This window comes from Macaca mulatta, chromosome 14 (assembly GCF_049350105.2).
Source record: "Macaca mulatta isolate MMU2019108-1 chromosome 14, T2T-MMU8v2.0, whole genome shotgun sequence".
NCBI classification, from domain to species: Eukaryota; Metazoa; Chordata; class Mammalia; order Primates; family Cercopithecidae; genus Macaca; species Macaca mulatta.
The window spans coordinates 120340633-120361617 of NC_133419.1; the positions used below are offsets into that span (position 1 = coordinate 120340633).

The 20985-nt window shown below is 54.7% G+C and overlaps 1 protein-coding gene and 1 non-coding gene across 2 annotated transcripts in view; one reads left to right on the forward strand and one right to left on the reverse strand.

Moving 5' to 3' along the window:
* The first annotated feature begins 582 nt into the window (after nucleotides 1-582).
* Nucleotides 583-684, forward strand: LOC114672481 (U6 spliceosomal RNA). Its single transcript, XR_003722896.1, has one exon. It is a non-coding gene; the product is annotated as a U6 spliceosomal RNA (small nuclear RNA).
* Nucleotides 685-5265: 4581 nt separating this feature from the next.
* NECTIN1 (nectin cell adhesion molecule 1) overlaps nucleotides 5266-20985 on the reverse strand; it is a 68538-nt gene continuing 52818 nt past the window's right edge. Inside the window, exons 5-6 of the mRNA XM_015115962.3 lie at nucleotides 19760-19911; nucleotides 5266-9612 (exon numbers count right to left, since the gene is read on the reverse strand). Coding sequence (XP_014971448.1) covers nucleotides 9065-9612; nucleotides 19760-19911 — 700 coding nt within the window. The 3' untranslated portion in view covers nucleotides 5266-9064. The remainder of the gene's footprint in view (nucleotides 9613-19759; nucleotides 19912-20985) is intronic.

Below are 20985 nucleotides of genomic sequence, written 5' to 3' on the forward strand. Positions count from 1 at the left end.
AAGCTTAGGGGAGGGAAATTTTGTCCGCATAGAAGGGTAGCCCTGTGGCATCAGGGCTTACTTTGAGAGGCAATGACTTGCCCAGCACCAGAGGCTGGGCACATTTGGAGGGAAACCCCTGTCTTGGGGAAGGTTGGGCTTCACCACCTGAAAGGTCTCTTTTATTTTGATTTATTTATTTTAAGCACAAGATCTCACTCTGTCGCTTATCCTGGGGTGCAATGGTACAATTAGAGCTCACTGCAGCCTCCAACTTCTGGGCTCAAGCGATCCTCCCACCTCAGCCTCCTAAGCAGCTGGGACCACAGGTGTGCGCCACACCTGTCTAATTTTTTAATTCTTTGTAGAGATGCAAGTCTTGCTGTGTCACTCAGGCTAGTTTCAAACTCCCGGCCTTAAGCGATCCTCCCACCTCAGGTCCCCAAAGGGTTGGGATTACAGGTAGGAGCCACCATGCCCAGCTAAAAGGCCTCTTTTGACTCTCATTTTGATCAGTTCAATTTGGTTCAGCCTCTGTTGAGCACCCACTCTGTGCTCGCTCTGGGCTGGGTACTGGGGATGAGTAAGCCATGATCCCAATGCTTGCTTTGGCAGCACATGTATTAAAATTGGAACGATACAGAGACAATTAGCATGGCCTTGTGCAAAGATGACATGCAAATTTGTGAAGCATCACATTAAAAAAGAAAAAGACAAGATCCCAGCCCTCAAGGGGCTGCCAGCCTACGTTGGAAGGCAGCTTGTGCCGTTCTGTTACTTGCTGTCCCTTTTTGCCCTGGAAGCCATAGGGGCTCTCAGAGATGAGGGTCCCAGGAGTGTTGCAAAATGAAAAGGAGCTGGCTACTGAGGGGATGGTGGGCATGAGCAGGATATCAGGCTGGGGAACCCTGGCCAGCTGGTCTCTGGTTCAGTCATCCCCAAGGAGGTCTTTACTCACTGTGGAATAGAAGAGGCCTTTGTTAGGGATCTTCGGGCCCGTCCTCAGGCAGAGAGCGGAGGACTCTTAAGAGCACAGGCCCTGCCACCCTCCCCTTCCGCCTCTCTCAGAGGGTCCTCCCTCATCTGCCTAAAAGGGATATGGGGGAACCGTCACCTTCCTTCATGAAGCACATTCACTTCTCCTAGGTTGACAGCATCATGGAGCAAGGAGCTCCATTCAGAGAGGGCCTATGGGACCTCCTGCCTGGGCTCTTTCATAATCCCTCTTCCCCTTCTGGAAGATGCCCAGGGACCAAGCGCCCATAGGTGATCTAAATCCCAAAAACCTGCTTCGTGAGGATTATGGGTGTGGCTCCACCCTGCCCCCTACTTGCCTCAGGTGGTGACCTCCATTACAGTCACTGTCATCTGGGATCCCAAGTCTCACAGGTGACGATAATGATGAACATGAAAGTGATGGATGACAACTAATGATGACAACAGTAAATAGCATTATTCAGCACTCAAACCCTATGTGTGCTAATTCACGGAATCACCCAACTCCCCACCCCTTCAGTCCCATTTTCCTATCTCAAGACCCACCTCTTCCTCAGGACTGACACCTGGGGCGGCCTCTGCCTCCACGCTGGCTATCCATTCGAATCTCCTGGGTAGCTTATTAAAAATATGCCTGTTAGGGCTGGGTGCAGTGGAGCACTTTGGGAGGCCGAAGCGGGTGGATCACAAGGTCAGGAGATGGAGACCATCCTGGCCAACATGGTGAAACCCTGTCTCTACTAAAAATACAAAAATTAGCTGGGTATGGTGGCGCATGCTTGTAGTCCCAGCTACTGGGGAGCCTGAGGCAGGAGAATCGCTTGAACCAGGGAGTCGGAGGTTGCAGTGAGATGAGATCCCACCACTGCACTCCAGCCTGGTGATAGAGCGAGACTCTGTCTAAAAAAAAAAAAAAAAAGCCTGTTACCAGGCACAGTGGCTCACGCCTATAATACCAGCACTTTGGGAGGATTGCTTGAGGCCAGGAGTTTGAGACTAGCCTGGGTAACATAGGGAGACCCCTGTCTCTACACAATAACAATAATTATAATAATAAAAATAAGACTAGCTGGGCATGGTGGCAAGTGCCTGTAGCCTACTTGGGAGGCTGAGGCAAGAGGATTGCTTGAGCCCAGGAGGTCGAGGCTGCAGTGAGTTGTGATTGTGCCACTGCACTCCAGCCTGGGTGACAAACCAAGACCCCATTTCAAAAAAAAAAAAAAAAAAAAGTCTGTCTAGGCCCCAATCCCAATCCCAGAGGCTTTGACCCTATTGGCGTGGGGCGAGGCCTGATTTTTAAAAATCCCCAGATGATTCTGGAGTGTAGCCTGAGTCAAGTTCTCTGCGCTCAATGGGGCCTGTGATGTATGTTGATGATTGATGCCCTACAGCTGGTTCTCAAGCCAGGCAGCCAGCCCTGTGCTTTTCTCCATGGAGCTCAAGATGAGCTTGGATGCCAAGTTGCCAGAAGGGCCAGATTAGATGAGGCCCCAGCTCCTGGAGTGTCTGTGTGTGCTATGTGTGTGCTGTGGGAGGCATGGTTGGCAGAGGGGAGGCTGGGGTGAGGACATTGCCTGCAGCGCCTCATCTGGGAGTTGTTCTGGGGATGGGGAGTGGAAACGCAGTCCCCCATAGAGAGAGACTTGGTCTGGCTCTGCCATCAAGCCTGTAAACCAGGGGAGAAAATAGGATCTGGGGTCCAAGAAGCCAACATCTGGGTAGAACCCAAGGACTGCTCTGCATAGTGCTGCTCTGCATGGTGTCTGGAGGATGTGGGGAAAGAGCCTCCAGCTGTGGGAACTGGTACAGAGTGCCGGTTTCAGAAGCAGGTCTAGCTGGAGCTCCCCTAGAGCGTTCAGAGGGCTTTCCTCCTCCAACTTTCTCACCCAATCCATGTCCTTCTCATTCTTCAAACCATGTCAGATAGAACCTTTTCCAGGAAGTCTTCCCTGATGAGCCCATCTGACTCTGACAGCTCCACTTAACACCAATAGGGATCCTGCAAACTCAGTTTATATCCCACTGGGGGTTCTTGCTGCTTTGTGAGGGAACAGAAGCTTATACTAGATCTCGCATCCTCCCAGGAGTCAGGCTGGTGCCATCCCTTCCCCTGGGTTCCTCCCCTCCTGCTGCTCTTGGGATGTGGCTGTGCCCTTGAGCATATTTGGCACACACTTGGGCCAAATCATAGTTTCCTCTCTAGATTTTAGTTCTCCATGTGCAGAATGAGTGTGTTGGAGTAGATGATCTCTTTTAGAACAACTAATGTAAGATGGTAAATTCTCAAGGCTGCCGGAAATACTCTTAACAGATCTCTGTCTGGAGAACTCCTACACATCCTTCAAGGTCCAGGTGAAATGTCACTCCAGACCCTCCCAAACACAATGACCCACTCCTGTCCTGTGCTACCCCAGCACTTTACACACAAGTCTGCGACAGCCTGTGGCAAGGATGGCACTGGCCATTTTGGAATCGGGGATACCCAGGGTTCTGAATTCTTTAGAGCCGGGATGCTGGGTGTGGCTCTCACAGGATTGCAGTCCCGGAGTGGCCAAAAACGTGTTGTAAATGAATAAATGAATTCCTGAATTCATCAAGTTTATCTCCTTAACCGTCTGCAACCAGGAGTGGGTAGGATAGGGGAATGGAGAGAAAGGCCTCTACGGTCTCCAGAGAGGAGCTTAGTCCTGGGCCCACCAGCCAAGATAGGGATATGGTGGACACATCCCAGGGGGACCTTAGACACTCAGACAGGTGCTGCTTCCGGGCCTTTGGTCCTCTGCTCTGCTGAGGGTGGTGGTGGAGGGATGGAGGCAAGGGTTGTGGTTTGGGCAGAAGGAGCCACAGCCTAGCAGAAAGTTCTTCCAAAGCCCAACTGGACTAGAAGACTAAGAGTATGGCCCTGGACTCCCAGTATCCTTTGGGCCGGGATGTCTGTAAGGGGACATCCTGGCACCGAGGCCTGGGGAAGGGACTGAGTCTGGCTTCTCCAGCCCAAAGCTCTGTCCACAGGGGTTGTGCCTGAGACTAACCGACTTGCCCTCCTTCCGCTGCTGGAGAGTCTTGGCTAATTTGCCAGAACACTCTAGTTAAATGCCAATTAGGACGTTCTGTCCGCTGCTCTCTTCCAATATATTAATAATGTAATTAAGCATTTATTGCCTGCACAAATTAAAAATTAACTTAAACGGACAGCCTGGAAAACTGAGGAAGTGACCGCTTAAACAACCAATTTGCATCTCATTCGAATATCAACATCTAAACACAGCCCCTTCTAGGATGCTGGGTTTGGCCTTCCAGAGGAGGCTCAGCCAGCTGCCAACAGCTGCTGGCTTCTCCTTCTGCACGCCTACTTCTGCCTGTCCAGCCCCAGTCCTGGGTGTGGAGGATGTGACCTTGCCCACAACGGGCAGGAGGGTTTTCTGCTAAGCAGCCATCTTGGCTCTATCATTCCTACCCCCTCCCTTTCCCAGGAGTCGTTGGTATGGATTTCAGTGAAAGAAGATGCTACTGGGTGCGGGGGGTGACGGAGGGATGGCTGGGAGGGGGCAGTCTCTGAAGCCCCTGCCACTTCCACCCCCAGGATCAATTTGTCCTGCATTCCAGCCCAGGAGATGGGAAGCAGATGGTGCTGGTGGGGAGAGTAGGGAGGTAACCAAGGAACAAGAAAATCTCTCCAAACAACCAGCCCCCTGGAGAGAAATGGGGGACACAGGAGGGGTGGGTCACAGGGAGAGCTTGCAGGGGCTGGGGCTGGGCAGTATCTTCGAAATAGAAGATGAAAGGATAAAGCTCTCAGCTCTTCTCCATCCCCAGGGACCTAACACAGCAGGTGTGACACTGCTGGTTTTCGTCTCCAAACAGCCACAGGAGGGGACATGGCAGGAACAGGACAGCAGGAGTGGGTGACAGGGGAACTGGAGTCTGGGGCAGGAGGCACCCATACCCCCAGGAAGGCGCCAGCCGGTGCAGGGCTCTCCCTCTCTGCTGTGTGCACCCCCAGCCCTCTTAGGCCTTACTTTCTTAAAGGCCTTCCTCTGTCTGTGGACGCCCACCCCTCCGTCTACGATGCTGCCGTCAAAGTCCACAGTCTTCTCACTTGCATGGAAGATGGTTCTGGGGCAGCCTGTGAGCAGTCTCCCTCAGGGCCCCTGCTCCTCTGGAACCCTGGAACCTGGGCACGGGGTGGGGGTCCCTTCCCCTCACCATCCCTCTGCACCACCCCGTCCAGCTCCACCCCTTCCCCGTCCCCACTGCCATCGAACAGGGCAGTGATGGGATGCAAACCAGTTTGTTTTAAACACTTTATTTATAAAAAAGTACATTTTTTTTCCTCAATACATTTTCAACCCATCATTTTTTTTTAATACAAGTAAAAGGGGGTGATGCAAACACCCCCAGGTCAGAACCAGGAGGATCTGCTGGGCTGTCCCTGGACCAAAGGCGGAAAGGGCGACAAGACGCCAAAGCAAGGTAGCGCATCACGCTTGGAGGGGAGGGTGGCAGCTTCTCCTGGATTCTTTTCATTTATACAAAAAAGGAAAACCAATTTTTTTCGACCAAGAATCCCATTCCTCACAGCAGGGGTCAGAAGAGCAGCAGCACCAAGTGGGACAGGGGCTCCTCCTGGCCTTGCAAGCTGGGCAGTGTTGGCAGCGGTGGCAGCAGCAGAGGCCTGGGCACCCTCACCACCTGGGCCGCAGCAGAGGGGCCTGCCTCCTGGCATCCCCGGCACTAGGCGGTGTGTGAAGCCTCCCTGTGGGTGTGGGGACCTGGGGTGCCCCCACCTGCCCCTCACTAGGAGAGGGTTTCTGTTGGCAGTCAGGCTTTGGCGGTCTCTGTCTGGACCCGAGGCCTGGGAGCACTCCCCTCCTCCCAGAGGAGGGGACACCCGTGTCTGCTTGGCTCAGCAGAGCTGCCTACACCCACCTAACACAATTCCCAATTTCTCTGCTCTGACGAAGGCAGTAAAGTTATTGCACCAGTGACTTGGGCACGTGGGGGTTGGCTGGCAGAGGGGGCACATGCCCAGGAAACAGGGCCCCTATGAGGCTCTCTTATAGCTCGGGCACTGGGAAATCTTTTTTTCTCCTTAAGGGCTTTCAGCAGGATCAGACCATTCCCTCTGCCACATCTGTGCTGAGTGGCCATCTGGCTGTGCACGCATGCGTGTGTACGTGTGTGTACACACACCTGTGCGTGGGTATGTTGGAGGTGTGAGTGTGTCCTCTGTGGGCACATGTGCTAGGTCCGAGGTGGTCGCACTTGCAGGCCTGTGTTCACCTACTCTATGCTGCTGCTTTTCAGACCCTTCTGATAAAAGGGGACTTGGATGGTTGTTACACATTAGAACAATATCAAAATCTGTAAGGAAACAGGGGCGTGGGTGTGGGGCGGGGGCAAGGACAGGGAGGGCAACAAGAGGCAGGATGACAACTTAGGAGGCCTTGGCACAATTAATACCAAGTTTATTTCATTTCCAGCAAAGCAGAAGCTCAGCTCATGCTGTGGGCATGAAGGAGAAGCCAAACGTCCTCATCTCTCTGCTGGGGTAGACCTCCCTTTTGCCAGCTGACTGTGTCTGTGGGTCCAGCAGCAGTGCCCACCTTCCCACAAACTTGGTGCACAGAAAACCTCACATCCCTAGGCCCAAGTGCTGACCCCTGCCTCATGCCCACGCTCAGCCCAGGCTGGCAGCTGCTCGGTGGGTATGATGAGGCTGGGCCCCTGGCAAGTCAGGAGCCTCCTACGTGGCCCATGCTACATGGACCCCCAAATTTGTGCTTTGCTTGTAGGGAGGGTGTGGAGGTGTCTTAAGGGGGAACTCAGTGCTTTGGCTGGGCTTGGGGCCTTCAAAGTCCATCACAGAATGGGGAATAGGGTGTGGCAGTGCAGGATAAAGGAGATGCAGGAGGAGACAGGGACAGGAAATGCCTCTATCAGGCAGGCCCCTGGGATTGCCTCTTGCCTGGGGGAAAAGGGGACCAAGCAGAGGGGCCAGAGTGGTGTAAGGTGGGATGGGGCAGTGATGTAATGTGGAAAAGGTCCCCTGCCCTGGGGGACACTAATACTGCAGGGAGAAGCAGCCCAGCTCCTCCACCTCCCTCTGCCCTGTGGCTGGAAAGACCCCATAATTTTCTCCCCTAACTTCGCCCCATCCAGTACCCCAAATGTGAGGAGGGGAGAGCCGCACCAGGGCTGGCATGGCTTCAGACTTCTGCTACGTGGCTACTGGGCAGCCTGGGCTGGGGCCAGGGCAGTGAGGGCCAGACAACGATGGCCCACCTGCTGGGCCCAGGGTTGCCAGGGCAGAAACGGAGCTGGCTGGGGGTTCAATAGCAGCACCAGGGAGGGGAGGGAGGGCCTGGGGGGCTCCCTCAGGAAGCCTATGGCAGGGTGGGTCAGTGCCCGTGGGGCAGAGTGGTCTGCCTCCCTCCTCCCCAACACTTGCCATCCTGCAGAGCCCCTGACACCCTGGGGTGAGTTAACTGGGATCCCAGTGGGCAGGCATGAAGGGCCGCGAAGCCTGCCTCTCCATCCCAGGGTCCTTCCCATGGGCATGCCTGTCTAAAGTCTAGAGTGCCGGGGAATCTGGGAGCAGATGGAGGAACTGAGGCACTTCGAGCTGGGGGACTGAGAGAGGGCTGGGAGGGGTCTTCCTCCATTACATACATGGGAAGACCCAGTCTGGGGTGGCTGATAGGAACTCAATGTCCCATTCAAAAAGGGAATCTGCACTCAAAGGGAGGGCTTTTCCCAGGCCCTCCCCTCATCCCAGAATGGGGACCAGGGTATGGCTGCGCAGGAGGTGGCCTAGCGGCCCCACCCCCCTCACTTTCTGCCAGGCCCCAGGCTTTGACAATGGCCTTTGTGTGTGAGGCATCCTATGGACTCCTCAGTCCCTCAGACTGTTTGCAGAGCTTCTGCCACGTGGGCTTCCTTCTCCACTGCCCTCCGTGTGGACGTTGCTTCACTTCTGACTCCTGCAGGTGGTTCCCCCCGGGATCCCAGCCCTGACTAGCCAACAGAACCAAGTGTTGCTAGATAAGGGAGAAATCAGAGAAACCTCCATGCTGTAAGAAGCAGTTTGGGGTGGGCCTGAGATCCTAGGGTGGAGGCACCGAGGGCCCAGTCTCAGCCGTCTCTGGAAGCTTCTATAGGCTGCCCCCATTCTCAGCTTAAAGGGGGAACCAGGTGGAAATAGATGGGTGGGCCTTGGGCAGTGTCAGGATGGGGCAGGGCATGGGACCCCAGGGGAGAGCAGGCAGAGAGGAGCAGTGTGTGCATGTGTGTGTGTGTGTGTGTGCATGTGTCAGCAGAGGCAGGAGCAAGTGTGGGCCAGAGCCCATCTGGAGCCCCTAATGGAGGGGGCACATTGGGGATAAAGACGGAACGCATCAGAGCTAGGCCAACTCCACTCTCTGTGGGCCAATGAGGAAAAAAAATGCAAAACCACCCTCAGCAGGAAAACACTGCCCAAGGCCCCGCTTCACAAACAAGACTCCCTGGGAACTGGGGAGAAGCCGCACCCCTCCCCCTACCTTTTGGGTACACCGGCTGTCCAGACCCAAGGTCCAAACTCCCGGATGCATCGGCTTTCACTGGTGGGTGTTGGGTTCCCTCTCCCCGGGAGGAGGAGCAGCATCTGGGGGTGTGGGGGGCTTTTCCCTCTTAGAGCCCCCTGAGCCCTCCACCCCCAGTGAAGAAACACAAATGAATTCCAGTGTTGGGGGGCGGGGGAGGCTGGCTCCCCAAACCCTGGAGGGATGCCCAGGTACACAAGACGAGAACAGGGCTCCCTACACAGAGGGCAGGCGGGTGGGGCCCGTGGGTGGGGCCCCTAAAAGGGAAGATACAGTAACACTAAAGCCACAGTCGAACACAACACCATGGGGAAGGGCGGAGGAGAGGGAGGAAATAAAACACAAAGCCAAGTCGTGGCTGCCCTGGGCTCCCCTGGCCCCCCAGGAGTTCGGGGCTGGTTTTGGGCAGCTGGGCAAGTCTCTGTTTAGCTCCTGGAGTGGGAGGTGGGGGGCGTGCGGGGAGGGCCTGGGAGGAGCGGGCACAGACAGAGGCTCTGGAAGGGGGGCTACACGTACCACTCCTTCTTGGAAATGAAAGACCCGTCATTCTGAGAAACCATGTTCTCAGCCAAGTCCAGCTGCTCAGGGTCGTACTGGTAGCCCAGAGTCCGGTCCCCGTAGCCGTCCTGACGGGCCTCGGCCTCATCCACGGTGAAGTAGGGCCGCTTGGCGTCCTCGTCATATTTGGGGTGGGGGCCGCCCACCTTGCGCTCGCCCCCTCCACCGCCCTCCTCCTCTTCCTCCTCCTCATAGCTGCTTCCACCCAGCGGGCCGGCCTTCTTCTCGTCGTCCGAGTCGTCGGGGTACTGCAGGTTCTGCGCCATCGGCGGGTGGTGCTGAGGGATGCCTGCCTTGCTGTAGCCGTTGCCATACACGTGCTTCTTGGTGCTGTAGTCACCCTTGAAGGTGTGCCGGCGCCGCCGCAGGGCGACCACGATCCCGCCGACCACAATCAGCACCAGCAGGACGCTCCCCGCCACGCCCCCAATGATGGCCGTGGGCACCGGCCCGGCGCGCCGCCCATGTTCGGGAGGAGACGGGGTGTAGGGGAATTCTGGGTGAGGAAAAGAGATGGAGGGGACAGCATCAGCGTGTGCTCCTGGGGTGTCGAAGGGGTGGGAGGGAGGCGGGGAGGCAGGGAAAGGAGAGGCCAGGAAGGACAGGCTGTCTGCACCCCAGGTTTGAGCAGCTCCAGTTCGAGGCCCCGCAGCACCCCACCCTTCCTGGAGCCCTAACATGCCGCAGCGTTGGTAGCTGGAGTGAGACAGGCAAGAGGAGAGGCAGAAGGCAGTACCCACAGCACCAGGGCCTTCCATCCCCACTGTCCTTGGTGTGGTGCTGGCCCAGCTGAATCCCCACTCATGGTGCAGTGAGACACATGTGCCACTGCCAGCTTCAGCACACTGTCCACTCGATGCCATTCACTGCCACAACCCTGAGGAGGTATGCCATTCATTCTCATTGGATATCCGAGGAGCAGAGGCTTGCAGAGGTTAAATAACTTGCCTGACGTCACCCAGCAATAATGCAACGTTGCTTTTCCTGCACATAGAACGTGTGCAAATGTCACCGATACCCCTCTGCCAGACACCTGGCAGTCACTGTGTCCCAACCCCATCGCCTTGGCTTCCAAGACCCAGAACCAGGAGCCACCTAGGTGTTCTGCACCTGATTTTGTCTGCCTGCAGGGCACAGGGAAAACAGGTTCCCAGGCACTGGCTCAGGAGATGCCCCGTGAGTGCCAATCAGCTGCCAAGGTGCCAGAAACCAGGGCTGTGGTTCTTGGCTGTGGTCTGGGCCTGCAGGGCAAGGTGGGGGCCTGGTAGTGCTGCCAGCCTGGGTTATAAGTGTAAGACACCGGCATGGCGGGGGACGAGCACAGCGCAAGGACGGCAGAAATGGGGGCGAAAGCACGTGCGTGTATGCGTGTGTAGCAATGTCGAGTACACGCAAGTGGGCACATGCACAGGCACACACCCTTGCCATCATAGCAAGCCTGTCACTCAGGGAGCACATGCCGGGAGGGCCCGCACACCTATGCTGACATGAACGTGAATGGGCAAATCTGTATGCTCAGTGGACACAGCCGAAACAAGGAGGCAGGAAAGGTGAAAAGAAGAGAAAGGAAGCAGGTGGGACGGGAGAGAAGGCTGGATGGGTGGCTTTCTGTGCCAGTGGGGCCGGGCCACAGTACCGTTATTTGGCTAACGCTGCCCCTTCCCTTGCCTTACAGGGCCTGGGAAGGTGGTTGAAACCAGGGCCATGCCACAGGCCAAAGAGGCCCTGAGGTGAGGCTAAGGGAAACGGTTCCTGGCACCACCACAGGGTGGCACCGGAGACCATAGCTGGCCTCAGTCAGAGGCACTAGGCTGCGGGTCTAGGGCAAGCCCAGAAGGCTGACCTCAGCCGCTCAGACCCTGCTCGCTCCAGGCCCACGTAAAGGGCCAGTTTGCTGGTATACTGCTGCCTGCTCACTCTCTGATTCAGTATCTCTCACTCCATGGGAATCATGCTCCTCCCGGGGCATGTGTGGGGTGCTGTCCCACTCGGCAGGCTGCAGCAGGGTGGAGATTCTAGGAAAGAGGAAAGGCCTTCCAGGAATTTGGGCTGGAAGGGCTGACGAAAACACAGGGCCCAAGGAAGGGAGGCCACTCACTCATCCAAGGTCACGCGGCTGAGCTGGGACTGCCCAGGGGCTCCTGTACATGTGAGCGCTGGCAAAGGAACACCGCCGTGGAGGACCCCACTCCCCACCCGCTACCACCATCCTTGGTGCAGGTAAGCCAGCAGCTGCCCAGTACATATTAATGGGATCTTTGTCCTGACCGCCTGTCTCTGCAGCAGCCTCCCTGGAACCTCAGGCGTCTCCCTGCTCACTAGGTCCCATCTGTTTACCACTCTCAAAAGGGCCCCACAACTGCTCCCCACAAGGTGGGAGCAGCCTCCACCAGGGGTACCCCAGAGGCAGCTGGGAAGAACCTAGCCTCCTCCGTACTCAGCCTGCCTGCCCCTCCTCAGTTCTCACTCAGATCTGAATGATCTCCCCTGTCTACACCTGCCTTCCTCTCTTCAACCATCCCTCCAATCAGCAAACATATTGAGCATCTATCCTGCTGGTCATGGGAGACGAGAAACTCACAGCCTTGCCGGGGAAGCAAAGGACACTCAGAGACAGCACGTGCAGATGATAAGGGAAGTGGCAGGGAAGTGCAGGGTGCAGGGGAACGAGGTGGTGTGTCTTGGCATTAGAGAAGGCTTCTTGGAGGAGGCCGGACTTGGAGAGGCCAGGAGGCTAAGGAAGCATCCAGATGGAGGGAGCTGCCATTTTTCTGAAACATGTCCCTTTCCTTCCAATACAAGATTCCGTGGTCCTCGGCTTTCCTCTCTGAGTGCTATCTCCGGCTGTGTTGCTCCTTCTCTCTGCTCCAGCTGTCTCGCTGGATGCTTTGTCCTGGGACCCTCAGCCCTGACTCTCTGCTTTCTTTCCTAGTGACAGACTAGTATCAGCTTCTGGAGTCACCCTTATCCTGCTGGCTCTCCAAATTATTTAGGGTACATAGTTCTCGCCCAATTCTGGGACTGTATCGCCATAGCATCTCCCGAACTGTGGCCCATGGAACCTCAAACCATTGGCTCAAAGGGTCAGCAAAAATACGGGGGTCGAAATGTTGGCTTAGACAAAGCATCAGAGCCTGTTACCTTCTCATGCACACTGTGAACTATTAGAGGGACACGTCAGATGCCATGTTTCCCAACATACTGGAGCATGAACCCCATACCTCCTGCCTCCAAGACAGTCTCACATCACTGACATCTAGGCAGACACATTAGAAAACTGACCTCTAGCACATCCTCGTTTGCAATTCTCAGCACCACGTCAAAACCCATCTGTACCAACCCGGTTTGCCGTCTTCCTTCCAAACCCTCTCCATTCGACACAACTCCCCGTCACCACTGCCACCACCATGCAACTTATGCCAGGTTTTACTGCCGTGGTCAATTCCTAAATCTCCCACTTTTGTTTTGCCTCTGCCTGCCTTGAGTCACCCCACCCACAGTCACCAGGTTAATCTTCACTGTGTAGACACAACCACTCCCTTTCTCAAAGATCAGCAATGGCTCCCCAGCTGCCTGTTGGGCTGTGCAGTCTGGCCTTCAAAGCTTCCATCATGCAACCTTACCTTGGGTTTGGTCAACTCACCTTCCTTGCTGTCCTTGTTATCCAAGTTGATTCCTTACTACAAGCCTTTATACATGCAGTCTGCCCCGCCAGGAATGCCTTTCCTCATCCTCGCTCCCTGCCTATTGCACTTCTCCAGCCCCTTCTTCAGGAGCCTTCTCTTCTCCAGTTTACCATGATCTTTTTCTCTTTCGAATTTGTATGTAGTAATGGTCTGCACCTCTCATTCTGGTTGCAACAATTGCTAAGGTCATTCCATTAATCACATACTGACATAGCATAGTAAAGCCTGTATAAATTGCAAATAAATGCAAATTAGAATTTACCATGCCTGCCTGTGGTCCTTCTGCCAGTTTTCAAATGGTTAAAGTTCTTCTCTTCTGCAGGAATGAGGACAGGGTTTGAGGAAGTGGCAGCCTCATGATCATTTGGGATTGACTCATTTCAGTGTGTTGCAGTAGTTTATAAGTTCACTATTGTTACTTTTGTGCTTTCTTCAACAGCAGAGACCCAATAAAAAATAAAGCTCTCCTACATTTTCCTCAACTAGTTTGAATTTTCTGGACCTCTCAAGTCACATCATTGCAGTATGGTAGAGTGTACGGTCTTATCTGTTTCACAAGAATGACTGGTATCCCAAGTAGTTTGTAAGTTATAATTGAAAATGCAGGCTGGGCACAGTGGCTCATGCCTGTAATTCCAGCACTTTGGGAGGCCTAGGTGGATGGATCACCTAAGGTCAGGAGTTCAAGACTAGCCTGATCAACATGGTGAAACCTCGTCTCTACTAAAAATACAAAAATTAGCCGGGTGTAGTGATGGGTGCCTGTAATCCCAGCTACTTGGGAGGCTGAGACAGGAGAATTGCTTGAGCCTGGGAGGTGGAGGTTGCAGTAAGCCCAGTTTGTGCCACTGCACTCCCGCCTGGACAACAGTGCAAGACTCTATCTCAAAAAAAAAAAAAAAAATGCACCTTGAACCTGACCTCTTCTCACCATCTCCATCACTACCACCCTGATCCAAGATACCCTCATCTCTCATCTGGATTATTGACTGCAATGGCTGCCTAACTGCTTTCCTGATTCCACCCTTTCCCTCTGTGGACTGTTTTCCACACAGCAGCCAGACAAATCCTGTTAAAGTGTAAGTCACATCTGCTCAGAGCCCTCCAATGAGTCTCCCTAGAGCCTTAACATGCTCTGCGTGCCCTACGCCCCGCCCCACCTCTGAAGTCATCTGTTCCTGCTTTCCTGCAGGCTTGCCCCACTCCTGGCACACACTGCATAGGCTGCCCTGCCCCCGGGAAGCCACTTCCCCAGGGGCCCCAGGTTCTCTCCTTTACCTCCTTTGGGACCCAGCTCAAACAGCCCCTTCTCATCAAGACCTTCCCCAACTACCCTATTTAAAACTGCAGCTCATAAGCCCATTCCACCTCTGTGGTCCACAGCACTTGGGATCCCCTTACCCTGCTCTTTTTTTTTCCTCCTCAATTTCACCTTCAAAATTACTACTTTTTTTTTTTTTTTTTTTTTGAGATGGAGTCTCACTCTGTCGCCCAGGCTGGAGTGCAGTGGCGCCATCTTGGCTCACTGCAACCTCCGCCTCCCGGGTTCAAGCGATTCTCCTGCCTCAGCCTCCCAAGTAGCTGGGATGACAGGCACGTGCCACACACCTGGCTAATGTTTGTATTTTTAGTAGAGACGGGGTTTCACCATGTTGGCCAGGCTGGTCTCAAACTCCTGACCTCAGATGATCTACCCGCCTCAGCCTCCCAAAGTGCTGGGATTACAGGCATGAGCCACCGCGCCCAGGCTACGTATTTTTTATTTTTTATTTATTTTTTATTTATTTATTTATTTTTTTTGAGACGGAGTCTTGCTCTGTCGCCCAAGCTGGAGTGCAGTGGCGCGATCCTGGCTCACTGCAAGCTCCGCCTCCTGGGTTCAGGCCATTCTCCTGCCCCAGCCTCCCGAGTAGCTGGGACTACAGGCGCCCGCCACCTCGCCCGGCTCATTTTTTGTATTTTTAGTAGAGACAGGGTTTCACCGTGGTCTCGATCTCCTGACCTTGTGATTCGCCCGCCTCGGCCTCCCAAAGTGCTGGGATTACAGGTGTGAGCCACCGCGCCCGGCCGTATTTTTTAAAAATGTATTTTATCTATTGTCTTTCCTCCTATGCAAAAACATAAGCTCCACCAGGATAGGGACTTCTTGTCTGTTTTGCTCATGGATTTATACCAAGCACCTAGATTGCCTGTCACGTGGCCGGTGTTCAAGAAATATTTGTTGAACGACAGAATGAATTCTACAATGGCAAGATTATGTCTTAGAGATGAGCCTTGTTCTAGGTGGAGCAAGTATTCAGGAGAGACTCAGATAAACCTGCACAGGGCCCACTAGGACCTTGTTTCTCTGGAGTGGGTGACAGGAGGAGTGGTGTGGTGGCTTGGGACCAGATTATACAAGGTTTTTTTCTCCTCCAGGACTTCTGCTTAATTTTTTTTCCTAAGTCCTTTTCTTCTTCTTTTTTTTTTTTTTTTTTGAGACAGAGTCTCGTTCCATCGCCTGGGCTGGAGTGCAGTAGAGCGATCTCGGCTCACTTCAACCTCTGCCTCCCAGGCTCAAGCAATTCTTGTGCCTCAGCCTCCTGAGTAGCTGGGACTACAGGCATGCACTGCCACACCCGGCTAATATTTTGTAGAGACGGGGCTTCACAATGTTGGCCAAGCTGGTCTCGAACTCCTGATCTCAAGTGATCTGCCCACCGCGGCCTCCCGAAGTGCTGGGATTACAGGTGTGAGCCACCGCACCTGGCCAGCTTTTTTCCCCAAGTTCTAAGGAGGTTTACTCTTTCCTGGGGATCTTTTGGGATCAAATAGAACCCTAGTTATTTTGGCTACTTTAGGGCTGGGCCTGTGTAGCAGCAGCAGAATGGCTGGGATGACCTTCTAGCATCAAAGACTTTTGAGTGAGGATACTGAGCGAGGGAGAGAAGAAAGGAGAAGCGTGGGGACCTAACTCATTTGCAAGCAGAAGGGGCTGTCTGGGGTGGAGTGGAGCGTCCTCCCCTCCCCCTCCACCTCTCCAGCTGTTACACTCAGCCAGTAGCTCCTGTCTCTGTGCCAGGAGCAGAGCTGCAAGGGCCGCAGCTGGGAGAAGAGAGAAGAGCCAGGCCGCGGGGTCATTTATGTTTGCTGGCAGGGGCCCAGCCAGCCTCCCTCACATCCTCTTACAAAGGGAGCAGCTTGTCCCCATTCCCGAAAGGTTGTAGCTTCTCTTCTGGGGTCCCTGGCTGGTCAGGACAGTGGGGAAGTGGGGGCTCTGCATGCCTTTGGGGTCCTGGTTCTCTGAGGTGGGTAGGCTGGTGCTGGGGGCTTTGGATAGATCTGAGGTACAGTGACGTGTTAGGGCTTACAGTCTGGATCTAGGATCTGGAGGTTTGGGGTCAAAGAGAATGTTTGGGTTTGCCTCCAAAACCAATGCCTGGTGCTTCCTCAGGCAGGAAATGCTCTGGCATCAGATTAGGCCCGGAAGCTGCAAGAACTACACTCCCAGCATGCAGTGCAGCCAGCCACAGGGAGAGTGGGGAGGCCTGGGGTCCACCTCTGGGAAGCCCTTTTGTCCATCTGCAGCTGCAGCAGCTGTGCCTCGTGTCAGACCATCAGGCAGAGCCTCAGCAAGCTGGGGGAGAACCGAATCCTCCCAGAGGCACGGATGCAGCTGCCTTCTCAGACCTCCCAACACACTGCCATTCGCCGGCTCAGAGAATGGCACGTTGCCACGGCACAGCCACAGGCTCCCATGTGCACACTCAGCATGCAGACGGAGCCTGCTCACACTGGTTCACATTTACACGCCCAGAGACACATGTCCATACCATGGCTGGACAAGCACACTTGCAGGCTCATACCTGCCTCCCTTCCAGGACACTGGCCTTCAAGGCCCACAACTCTGGGTCTGAAGAACTCCAGGCCTGACGGGCAGACTGTGATCCTCACCCGCAAGGGCTGAGCCCGGGGTTTCAGTGGAAATGTGAGTTGGGACAGACGCCCCGCACCCCGGGATGGGAGTAGGGACGGACATCCTACACCCTGGCAGCCTCCCTGCCCTGCTCTTGGGAGTGGCAAGAGGCTGGGTCCCAGCTGGAGAGGCCTGGCCCGTCTCCTCCTGACACACACAGGGATAGAGCCTGCCTCATTTGCTTTTTTCAGTCTGGTCGAGGCTGCACCCTGGGCCTCTCCCCATCTTGTCATTACCCCAGAGGGAGAAGGAAGGGAGCTTCATTTTGTCACCACTGGGCCCACCCTATGAAACTGCTCCTCTGTGTAAGAGCCGCTAAAAGGGGCTTCTCTGGGGCCTGAGCCCACAGAAGCACACACAGATTCTGTTGGGTCCATCTCCTCAGTGCCCCCATCACCACAGCCACAGCCTGGGCCTGTTGTTTCCCACTAGGGACTCACTCATGGTGGCAGCTCCTAACGGGTGTCCTGGTGCCATCCACGCAACCCCCTGAATGCTCAGTCTAACCCACACACCTCACCATGGTGCTTCCTGGCTGAGAGCCCTTCAGACTCCCTGTGGCCAACAGAGAGAAGGCCTTGCTTCTTCCTCCCTGCCCACTCTGCTCCAGCCATTTTCCTTCCCATGCTTCCCTGGCCTGGGCGCCCCGCCCTCCAGCCCAGCCTACTCACTCATCTCCCAGCAACCACTCAGTGCTCCCTCCGTGGGGGCCCAGGGCCCCAAGAAGCTGTGCCAAAGCGAGTCTGCGCAGGTGTGCAGTGGCCCAGCACACACGTGTTCTGCACACGCATGACCCTTCAGCACACCCCCTGCTGCCCACCTTCTGCCCTGCCCCAGTCACTCCTCATTTCCCTTTCCAGATGCGCCCAGGGCAAAGTTATTACCCGAACGAATGGCCAGAATGAAAAATTAAATTTCCACTTATCCGTCTCGCTCATGCATCCCCTCTGGACCAGTGGGGCTTAGAGCAAGGGCATGGCTGTGCCCTGCAGGGTGGGCTCCCCAGAGAATGTGGCAGGCACTGGCCGACGTGGGATGGAGGGTGGTGAGGTCAGCTGCTGCTTGGAAATTGCCTGAGAGCACAAGAACACACAGCCCTGAGAAGGCTCAGGCCACCTCCCTGAGTCCTCCGGAGGGGGCTGAGAGTCCCGTCCGAGGGAGGCCAGCCGCTCAGCTCCTGGGCCTATCAATGATTCAGTGAGTGCCATGCGTTCCTTGCTCCTGCCTAAAGGGGCTGTCAGCAAGAGCCATGTTGTGTCCCTCTTCCAGCTGGGACCCTAGGTGGCCCGGCCCCCCTGCCCCCAGCCCACACCCCTCACGTGTTGATAGCCCACCATCAGGGGAAGGTATCGCCGCGCAGTGAGTACTGCGTGATCGTAAGAGGCCTGAGACAAGTGTGAGTATCTCCGCATTAGAGGTTAGGAAGCCGAGGCTCAGAGAGGTGAAGAACTTGCTCAAGGCCACACAGCTAGGAAGAGCCAGTGTGTGAACACTCAGGCGAGGTCTGTGCTGTCCCCCGTGTGACAGTGCCTCCCTGAGGGGTGGTCATGTTCTCTATGGCCACTCCACATGGAACACAGGCCCTGCCCTTCCCACCTCCCCCTTGACTCCCCCAGTATTTCAGGGCTGGAGCTTGGGTAACCCTGAGGCTCCTCTACTCAGACTTTCCCCGCTGGGGAGAAGTGTGTGACACCAGCCCCTTCTGCCTGCCAACCCATGGGAACCCCCCAGCTTTCCCCAGGCTCCAACCCTGATGCTCCTCCTCATATGACCAGTCTCAGGGCCGAGGCCAGGGATTGCAGACAACAGCAAGTGGCTCCACATTGCCGCCCCTGGGTGAGAGGTGACAGAACAGCACTGAGGACAGGTAGGCGCAGACCCTGGACAACTTCACATGGCTCTTTCTGCAACTGTGCCCTAAATGTACCCACAAATGAGGTCTCCCACTCCAGAGACACTGGCTCAGAGCTCACGAATTGTCATGGCTTGCCCAAGCTTTGTGGCTGGAGCCCAGGAACTGCCGACCAGTCTTCTGTGTCCCTGAGCACGTTACTTCCTATATCTCAGTCACAGTGGGACACCACTTACTCTTTTAGACCCTCTGTCCCTTTGTCACCCTGCAGCTAGCTCAGGTCCACTGTAAAAGACACTCCCCATGTGAAGTTGTGCTGGCAGTTTACCCCTGTGTGGACCTGTTTTGATGCTTCCATTAATAATAATGCTAATGATGGAGGTCAGGGTAATAATCATGGAGCATTGGCCATTTATTGACAGACTGATCTGTGCTAGGTACTTGACCTACATCACGTAGAATTCTGACAACAGCCCTTCGAGGCACATCATACTGTCCCCGTTTTACAGATGAGGGTCTGTCCAGGGTCACAGCTGTCTGACATCAAGCCCAAGCTCCTTTCATGTCCCAGGTGAAGTCTCTCCTCAGAACATCCTAGCCCTTGTCCTCCCTTTGCCCGGATGGGTAAGTTGACAGAAAGCTGCAGGGAGAGCTCAGTTGCAGGGCACACAAAGCACTATGGCTTTGGGCTACATCTTCGCTTTCTCTCCAGTCTCCCTGCTTGAGGTAAGCCTCACTTTCTGGCTCACGAAGAGGTCCTCGACCACAGGTGCAGACCTTGGAGGAGATGAGCTCCACCTGCAAACCTATCCCCACCACGCCAGCATCCCACCGTGTGTGGTGCTGGCAGATCCACGGGCAGGCTCTGCTGGCCCCCAAAACAGCATTGCTGTAAACAGCGCTTCCTTCTTCCCTCCCGGAGCCTTCCTCCTGCCCCTCTCTGATTGGCGGTCACCGTGACTGTCTCATTTACGCCCTTAAATGAAAGAAAGAGAAAAGCAAAGCAAAACCAATGGCCAGAGCTCAAGGGAGAACTAGAGAAGCCGGAAAAGGAGATAATCTTCCTACAGTGGCACTGCCCAAAGTTGAGGGATGCAGGTGGCGAAGGAACCGTGGGTGCGGAGAGGCTGGGGAGGATGCAGCTTCCTACCTGTGATATTGACCTCCACCTGGCCTGAGCGTGTGCCGATGGGGTTGGTGGCCTCACAGATGTAGGTCCCTGCCAGGCTATAGCTGATGGGTCCCTTGAAGAAGAGGGTTCTGTTCTGGGCCTCCACACCCTTGGGGAGGGAGCCATTCAGCCTGTGGGAATTGGGAGACACGCGTAGGGTTATGACTCTCCAGCCTCAAGAAGAAGCTGTTCCTGGGTCACCCACTTAGCTCCAGGCCCTCTAGACCTTTTGCTGAGCTTGTGTGGTAGGATCTGTCTTGGAAGGAAGAAAAATAATACTAATAATCTCTTTCACTTAGTAGTTTTATATTATTCAGCTTTTCATATTTGATCATAATATGGGAATAGAGGCAGGCTAGGTAGGTGCTGGTCCCACTTAACAGATGAAACCTGAGGTTCAAGGCCAGGCAACCACAGCTGGCAGGCAGCAGCATGGGAGCTGCAGGCAGCAGCATGGGAGCTCCAGCCAAATCTCGGGACTCCTGGTAAAGTGCTCTTTCTAGCTTCCTATTCACGTCTCATGGTTGTTGGTCCTTGGTTTCCTGGGCAGCTGGTTAATAATACAGATGCCAGCCCGGCGTGGTGGTTCACGTCTGTAATCCCAGCACTTTGGAAGGCCGAGATGGTGGGTGGATCATGCGGTCAGGAGTTCGAGACCAGCCTGGCCAATATGGTGAAACCCCGTCTCTACTAAAAGTACAAAAATTAGCTGGGCGTGGTGGTGCACACCTGTAGTCCCAGCTACTTGGGAGGGTGAGGCAGAAGAATTGCTTGAACCTGGGAGGTGGAGGTTGCAGTGAGCCAAGATTGTGCCACCATATTCCAGCCTGGGTGACAGAGTGAAACTCCATCTCAAAATAATAATAATAATAATAATAATAATAATAATAATAATAATACAGATGCCTTGGTTCTAACCCCAGATCTCCTAAAGTAGAACCACTGGGGCAAAAGGCCTGGGCAGGCCACTTGGGTAATGAGATAGGAAGTATGTTCCATTCCACTACTTTGTGTTTTTGTTGGGAATGTCACAGGACTTTTTCACGGGGGAAGTGACTTGCAAATTTGCCAAAGACAAGGGATCTTCTTCCTTCCTCCTGACCCCTGTGGCCACAAAGCTATTCTGTTGAACCTACCAGTTCCTGGGTCCTCAGAGCTGAACCTGGCCAGCAGGCTCTGCCCACTCACACCTTCAGAAGCACTAT